At 42.0% G+C, this 8,738-nt stretch overlaps 1 protein-coding gene across 1 annotated transcript in view; it reads left to right on the top strand.

Moving 5' to 3' along the window:
- chd6 (chromodomain helicase DNA binding protein 6) overlaps window positions 1-8,738 on the top strand; it is a 134,174-nt gene that overhangs the window by 100,689 nt on the left and 24,747 nt on the right. The window contains exons 29-31 of the mRNA XM_008296166.1: window positions 848-977; window positions 5,220-5,298; window positions 7,425-7,482. Of these exons, the coding sequence (XP_008294388.1) occupies window positions 848-977; window positions 5,220-5,298; window positions 7,425-7,482 (267 nt within the window). The remainder of the gene's footprint in view (window positions 1-847; window positions 978-5,219; window positions 5,299-7,424; window positions 7,483-8,738) is intronic.

Genomic DNA, 8,738 nt, shown 5'->3' with positions numbered 1-8,738 from the left:
ACATCATAAGGATTCTGACTTCCCATAATTAAATAAAGAGCTTTTAAAATGAGTTTCCCGTTCATAGGAGATTGTCCATGTAGATAAACTCACCTGGTTTCAGGTAAATCTGACATCAGAACTTCTTATTTGACTCTGTTCAGACTAACGTTTGGTCTCTCTAACTGATGGAGACGAGAAGCTTCTCCTGTAGCCTCCACATGAGGCGTTTAGGGAACATCTGGAAGCTGCAGTGTCTGTTGAAAGCAGAACTTCAGCAAATGACGCATTTTGACTACGTGTATTTTGTCTTTGTGAGATTGCAGGTGAAGAAGAACTTTATTTTAAATGAGCAGGAATGTGGCAGAACATTCTCTGTCGGTTTAAACCTGAAAGTGCTTTTCGTCTCTACGGTTAACGAGTAATTGTGACAAACAGGCTAATCTCCGTATCGATCAGCTCCTCGAGCTGGAAGTGTTTTAGCTGCAGAAAGAACGACGTCACCGCTGGAGATGACTCATTTATTTAAATCAAAGCTCTGCATGACATCTGAAGCTAAACCCATAAAGCCTTTGTCAGTGTTTCACCCTATAAGAAAGGTTTAAAGTCATTTTTCTGCTTTTTTTAATAAGTAATTTCCTCCTTGCTATGCAGAGTCACTCGCCTACAGAATCATTCTGGGATGATTTATTCTCTCTAAATAGTTAATCAAGCCGTCTGCAGAAAATTCATGCTTGTCTTGCGTCAGTTTTTTTTCTAATAGTGTCGGACGTGTTGGGTTTTCAGACTGTGAGGTGACACTCCGGTATGTTTGTGGGTTTTCTTGTGTTTTAATGCTGTTTGTCTCCCCGTGTTTGTCCCTGGACAGGATACGAGCGCTACAACGCCATGCGAGCCGATCCAGACCTGTGTTTCCTGGAAAGAGTCGGGATGCCGGACGTCACGGCGCTGACGGCCGAGCAGGGAGGAGGGGAGATAGCGCCGGACATGGCAGACAGGTACGGTGCTGATAGGTAGACGTACAATCAAACCACAGTGGATTTTAACGCTCGTCTTCTCCAAACTGTCGTCTCGTAGATGTTCTCTGAGCCACGTGGCCCCAGATCTGTGATAATATCAGTTTCTGGGTGTTTTTTTTCTTCGCACTTGGTTCATTTTTCATCTTTAAGTCCTGCACCTCTATGGAAACAGGAAAAACATACAGCAGAGTGCTGAGAACTCAGAAGTGTCTTTCTTGTCGTACGATAAAGTCACAGTGGCTGTTTGTCAGCTGGTAGAGCAGGTTGTCCACGAGGTGTCAAGATGAATGAATGACACTTAAAAGTAAGCTAAATACAAACATAAGTAAGTAATTTCCCATTTCCAAAACCAGAAATCATAAAAAGAATTAACAAAAGGTGAATTTCTGACTTTTTTTAATTTACAAAAATTGAAAAAGCCTTGAATTCAACAAGTGTTACCAATACTAGATGAAGTTTAACTTTTTATATTTTTATTTTGCTATCATACTTGTCTCCTCTCTGCTCTGTGTGGACACTGTCTGCAGTTCAGCCGAAAAGTTCCCTGAATTTTTGCTCTGCGAGTGTTTATCACAGCTGAGTCATTGATGACTCCACAGTTGCGATGAAGAGAGCAGAATTTTTAGTTTTTTTACAGAATCTGCTTCGTGCAAACAGTTCATTTTTGGCATTTTTAAAAAAAAAGAGACAAGTGAAATAAAGGGATTTTTGATTAAATATCACGTTTTAAAGATTATTTTTCATTCTTAATTCTTTAGACAAAACTAAAAATCCCACTTGATAAGTTCAAACGCTGTCTGAAACGTGAAAATCCGACGATTTATTCTGTTTTTACAGTTTCTGGATTTAATAAACGGTGGAATTTTTGTTGATTTCTTTTCTTTAAACAAATTGTTTTTTCAAGCCAACCAAAGTAGATTATGACACAAGTGTCCTGGGATTAAACTGGCTTAACCTCACAATTTTAAGGATTCAAGCAAAGCTTTTCTGTTGCATTCCTCGGAGCAAATTTTCAATTAAAAGTAGCAGAAATTTAAAAAAACCAGACACAAAGCCTGGAGCCAAAGTCCAGCTCTGTCCGTGGCCGAGCCTCCCCGCAGATCTCCGGCGGCTCCTCCTTCCACTCTCGCTGTCGGTTGTAGTTTTTCGCGGCAGACGCTGGTGTGAAAAACACGTCGCGTCTTTCTTCTGCGGTTTGTTGTTGCTGACACCTCACGGCCCACACACCTGCTTTACATGCCGAGTGCACAGAGCCGGATTGAGACGCGCAGAAATGCAAATGCAAAGGGTGATATCAAGGTTCTCGTTATGTTGGCAAGAGGAGGATAATGTTTTAACGACGCCTAACAGACCGACACACACACACAGCTGCAGATACACGACGTCACTGTTGTTCTTATGCAGCACGTTTACAACAGGAGCCCGTTCGTTAGAGTGACTGACGTTACAAAACGTCAGTCACTCCCACACACCTGGGAGTCCATCCTGGACCGGACACGAGCGGGCAAACACCAGTTATCTCGTTTTCATGAGAAAATGATTCTTGTTATCCCGAGATAACGAGAAAATTAGCTCGTTATCTCGAGAAAACGGCGAAGAAAGAACAGTAGCGGAAAACGACCGCTCTCGGCTTCCGTAGGAATGTGCAAAGCAGCGTCATAAATATAACTTTAAATGTGCAAAAGGATAATAACAATAATCCTGTGTGATCATTTCTGGTATGATTTTACTTGACTAATTTACATATTAGGGATTAAAAACCTGCAAACGTTGTATGAAATGCTACTTTTTCCTGACTATAATCTACAACAAGGCTGAGACCTTGCAGTGTGTAATATCACACAGTATTAAATTCTGTCCTTAACCCACCACTGAACTCTAACAGCTGCACGCTTTTCCTGCACAAGAGCTGTGAAACTCGTCCTCACCGGTCGGTTTCTCGGCTAGTTTCACTGCATTTGCAAGTCTTGCAGGAAGAACCCTCGCTGACAAAAAAAAAAAAAAAAAGGAATAAGTGAGAGGGATCCAGTGTGGGAAATGTATTTTCTGGGCGCCGTCGCTCCGGCTGATGGCAGCGCTGCCGAAGATGAGACGCCGCGTTGGAGCGGAGGATGCTTTGATCCTCTTCCTGAAGGTAATTGAAGTTGTCACTCGCTTTGTTACCTGTTCAACCTGAAGCTGTTCCCAGCTGAGCACAGCGACCGAGCAGCAGGAAGACGTCCTCGCCTCAAAGCGTTAACTCCGCGGGGTTCCTGCACCGGGTTCGGAGTGGGACGAGGGGGGGACGAGCTAAATAAATGCAAGAGAGGAGCTGATGTTACAGGGATGAAATTGCGCTCGCGGAGACGGAGGTGCGCGGAAACCGGGGCTGGAAAAAGTGTTTTGCGCGCTAATGCCTTCCCTTATTGCTGCCTGAGGGCTGTTTGCTTTCTGGGAAATCCCGACCACAACACAGGTGTGCAAAGCAAACAGACGGGGTATTTAGGAGGCTTAGGGGTGTTGAAACGCAGCTGAAGATGTTTGCAAATTCTTTTAAGTCGTATAAAAGTGATCAGTCAAAGGAAATTAATTAACGAATCTGATGAGTATTTCCCCTCATTTGACTGTTTTCTAGCAATGAATGCTGAATCCAGTAAAATTTCCTGCTCCAAGTGGACAGAAAGTTAATGTTTATCCTCCACTGATAAAACCCTGCATCAGGTTTCTCCCATTTAAAGGCGCCTCGATTAGCAAGAATTCACATCCTTCCTTTGTTTGCGTGTTTGCAATCGAATCAGAGAAAAACACCAACAGTCGCAAACCACCAAGTTTTATTTGTCAAGTGAACTTTGAAGTATGCACGAGACGAGTTTTAGAGTTCAGCAGCAACTCAAATTAATGTCACGTAGTTAAAGAACCGCCTCGATCGTTGCTGCAGTTTTAAAAATCCTCTGAAGAGCAGAAATATAACGGACTGACGGTGATGCAGCTCTTCAGCTTCCTTTTATTCTTCCTTTAATCCAACTTGAATTTAGTTGTCAGCATCATAAACGATCAACCGTTTGAACTCAGAGAAGTAATAAGAAATAATCAACAAAATTAAATAAACAGACAAAATAGGCAGTTTTTTAGAATTTTCTGAGGGTCCTTGTGCCAGTAAAGGTGCAGTTCAGACGGAAAACTAAACCAAACATCAGAATCACTTTGCTCTAAATGTCTCGTTTTAAAAAATTGTCAAAAATAAGCAGTTAGCACCATTCTGTAAAAAACAAGAAATTCTGTGCTTCTTGGTGCAACAACGAAGGCACGACTGACTGAGCTGTGATCAACGGTCGGACGGGAAAAAATCCCAGAATTTATTTTTTTTAATTTAATTTAATTTTTTTGTGCCTGAACCGGGCTGAACTGCAGGCAGTGTTCTACAGAGCAGGTGGGAAAAAATAAGGACGCACATTAAGAAGAGAAGTAGTGAAACATCTGCAGCATGTTTTGCAGCTGGAAAAATGTTGTGCATGTAGATTTCAGATTTGTGTTTTTATTTTTTTAATTTAGTAAAATAAGTAATGAAAGAAATTCAAGTGTCTTTTTTTTCTTTTGGTTCCGACTTATGGCTTTATAGCTTTGTTCTGCAGCACATAAGACATTTCTGAGTCCTCTGTACGTCTACTCATGGTTGTTCTGTTTCCATAGAGGTCCAGGACTTTAATTTGAAGAGAAAAATGAACCTACAGTGAAGAAAAACGCCCACAAACTGGAACAGAAGCTTCATTTTATTCATTCATTCATTTTGTTGTCTCAATACGACGCCGCTGTTTGTTGCTTTGATTCTTTTCTGCTCTTGTCTCGTCGTATTAATAACAACACTTCAGCTTTGTTTCTATTCATTTGCCTTGAGTTCACACGTTGCCATCAGCTAAACGCCTGCAGATGTGAATTCACCTCCGACTCCTTTTGTCGCTTCGTTGAAAACTTCCTTTCTTGCGCCTCAGGAAGAATCCGTCTCAACAACAGTTTGATGCCGCCTCGTATTTAACCTGTTTCCTGGCCACATTCTGACAGGTCATAATTCCCTTTGCGGTGTTTCTGCACTTGTTCCGTTTTGTTTTCCCGAGCTCTGATGGGTTTTTTTTTGTCTTTAGTCGGGCGTTTAAGGAAGCGTGTGTTCGTCTCGGTCGTGCAGCTGCGCGGCTCAATAGGACGCCGTCGCTGTTGTTAAAGATTCTTTTCTGCTTTTGTCCTCAGCGTGTGCAAAACCGAGGAGGCGAAGGATGACGCCGAAGGCAAAGCCGACGGAGGGGAGGACAGAGACGAGAGCAGCAAGGTGAAGCCAGAACTCTCCTGAGATGTGACGTTAGCCGTTATTCTCCCTCTTCCTTCCTTTCATACACTTCTCACACACTCCACGGACAGTCTGGGATTCAGTTGCACACTTTTTGGACCCATTATAAACTAATGTATTTGTCGATTTGGCCCAAAGTGGCCTCCGGGAAGATTTTTTTTTTTTTTTACACTTTGGATGCTTCCAAGCTGAAGACCTGTGGGGCTTCGGGTTACAGTAGAAACAGTTAATGGTGCATTTAAAAAAAAATAAAGCATTAACACATTCAACCAACAGTGGACAGATAATGTTAGAGGATTTGTTGAATTCCAACTATAAAATCTAATCTTGGTTTTTATTTCCCCCCCACGTTTCACCAGTTAACATAAAAGGGAACATCAAATGTCAAACACACTGCTTTCATTTTTAAATTTCTACAGATGTTTTGTGGCTAAAAATCAGCATTTATCATTTAAAAAAAGGATAAAACATTACATTTTCCAACTTTGGACCATTACTTACATAATTTGTGTTGTTTTTTTGTGGGAGATGGTCGTAGTGGGACAAAATTCAGTATACAGCCGTGACTCGATAATCGGACCCTTAACGATCCTAAACCTGCTATCTGACAGGTTTTTAGGAAAAACAAGCAGAACCCATTAAAAACAGCCTTAACATAGCGACAGCCTTGGATTCTGACTCCAACATGACATTTAATGTCACCAATCAGGATGACGGCGTATTATCTGACTGAACAATCCCACAGATTGGCTACGTTCACACTGCAGGACTTGATGCTCAATGAGGATTTCTTTGTGACTTCCTTCACGTTTCCACTTCAATGCGACTTGTATGTGATCTGCTGTGTGAACTTCATACGACCCAAAAGTGTCCCGCATGCGCAGAAGAGGACACGACGACGTCACACGCAGCGAGCGTGCTCAGTGTTTATGGAAGTAAACATGGATGGTAACGGTGGAGCGTATCTGCCACTCCCCCGCCGCCACCGATGGAGGAAACAGAAGTGTGAGCGCTAACTAAACTAGCATCAGCAGCCAAGTACTGCCTGTGTGTTCTGGACACTTCCACCCCGTCACTTCCGCGGGGTGGAAGTGTCCCCCAACCACACCGAATATTCTGATGTTCATCATTAATTGGGCCTGAATATCCAGAGACTATAAAGTGCTATTGGGACCAGCTCTACTAGTTATTATAACAACTATGAGCAATAAATATTAGCGACAAATGAGCCTTCCAGCATCAAGCCCTCCTTGTATCTGGACCTCCGTCTTGACAATCCGACAGCCTTGATATCCGACATAAAAGAAGGTTTTACATTTAGTGTCGGATCATCGAGTCACGACTGTATTTGTATTTTAATAATAACATAATTCGGAATGTTCCTGATAAGCCGGATCCTGTCTTTACATCTGCTGTCACACGTGTGAAAGATTTCCTCAATATGTGCCGTGATCTCAATCGATAATTCATGAATAGATAATAAATATTCAGCACAGTTTGTATTCATGTCTGTAGGTTGCTGGTAAACCCTCGGTCACAAAAGTCATCTAGGTTATAGCAGCAATGTCCTAATTGATCCTGACTTGATTTAACACTTGGTCGTTAAGCCTCACAGGAGTCTTTGGAAGCCATGGTGCCCATTTACTCGCTAAACCCCCACAATGCTCTCTGCTAGCCCACATGGAAGAACCCTTTATTAATCTGGATGATCGGTCATTTGCAATAAACAGCCATGAACAAAACATGTTTATCACAGCCTAACGCTCCACGAAAAGCTGCTACAACAAGGATAAGGTTGTTTTAAGTGCTGCTTTTATAGTTTGTTGGACCTCTGCGGCACCAACACACACTAACCAAACATCCACAGCTGGAAATGAATGAGTAAATGAATCCAACACCTTCCATGATGTAGGATTTTAAGAATATACATTTACAAAATATCCTCAGTAAAGTTGTGATATTGGTTCGAACGGTATCTTCCTGAAAGAACAAGTTGTCGCTGATGTTTCTACAGTAGAATTTGGAATTTGAAGGTTTCTGTCGTGTTCATTTAGAAGTTTGTTTATTTACTCCTGGGTAATTTTTGTTTGTTTGTGTTTCGTTCACAGGGAGAAGAAACCTGCTCCAGCACCGATACCTCTGACAAGCCGGACAGCACCGGTCCAGGTGAGAAACTCCTACATACATAAACTCATCCTACGTTTTGGGGCATAACATGGAGTAAAGTTCAACACAAAGATGCATCTTTACACACACTTATATTCAGGCCAGTTTGTCTTCATTCGATAACAAGTTTTAAAACATCTCGACCTTCTTGCAGGTTGTAACGGATATTTAAATTCGACTTTTCCTTACTGACACCACAATTCAAAGCCATTCCTCTGCCCTGGATTCCCCCCTCTGCTCTTTAAAGAGGAGTTTTTTTTGTGTTTCACTTTTCTGCTGAAGTCTTCATTTCGCCGCCGCTCCGCCGAGGACCGGCCCGGTCGAACGTACGAAATGAGTTTTGGTAGTTTTAACGGCGCTCGCTCTCTCTGCGGGTTCATTTAATGGACATCTAAATGTTAAACAGCCCTCTGGAGGCAGATAGAAAGACGTTCGGACACGAATGCCATGTAACCCGTTGTTTGGGTCTAAATGAGGGCACTTAGGAGATAATATTCTTCCTGACTGTTAGTATTCCGAACGTGATGCCACTTCAAGGTTTAAGGGAAGCTGCGGTTTGTGTGTTCAGTGACGAGCAAATTAAATTTTCCAAACCTCAGGGGCCACAAGTATAATGTGCCGCTTTGATTAATTTAGTTTTTAAGGCAATTCCAGCCTCTCGCCGTCTAGAGACGTACGTCACGTGCTGCGAGAATCTGAGTGACTGGATGTTGTAGTGAAGTCAAAAAGACGCCTCTTCTTAGCACATTAGGCAGGCGTGCATCAGGCAAGTGTGTGCATGTGAAGCAAAATGGTCAAATAATGTTCAGGTTCAGCTCGAATGCTGTTCATAACCCAAGGAAGGAAGGAGAGACAACAAAGCGCTGTATTTTTTTGCAGTACAAGACGGTTAAAGTGCCGCAAATCGTGTTTTTAAATGCAAAAATTTTAAAAACCTAGAATCCAAAATGTACAACGTTTCTCCAAAAGCACTCAGGTTTTCCTCGACATCTCACAGATGTTTCTACTACATGCATTTTGAATTAGTTTCCTCTATACTCTGTGTAAACACTGCCTGCAGTTCAACCCGAAACTCCCAGAATTTTTGCAATGCGACTGTTGGTCACAGCTGAGTCACGCTTTTTTACAGAATCATCTAATTACAAATGGTTGATTTTTGGCCTTTTTTCTTAAACTGACAAATGTATAGACATTTCTAAATGATATATCAGGATTTTAAGACTAGCTTTGGTTTACTTTCTCGACAAAATCAGTGA

Source organism: Stegastes partitus, unplaced genomic scaffold, assembly GCF_000690725.1.
Source record: "Stegastes partitus isolate 25-593 unplaced genomic scaffold, Stegastes_partitus-1.0.2 Scaffold1107, whole genome shotgun sequence".
Taxonomy (NCBI): Eukaryota; Metazoa; Chordata; class Actinopteri; family Pomacentridae; genus Stegastes; species Stegastes partitus.
The sequence above is the reverse complement of the archived record's forward strand: the minus strand, read 5'-3'. Positions and strand labels throughout refer to the sequence as shown.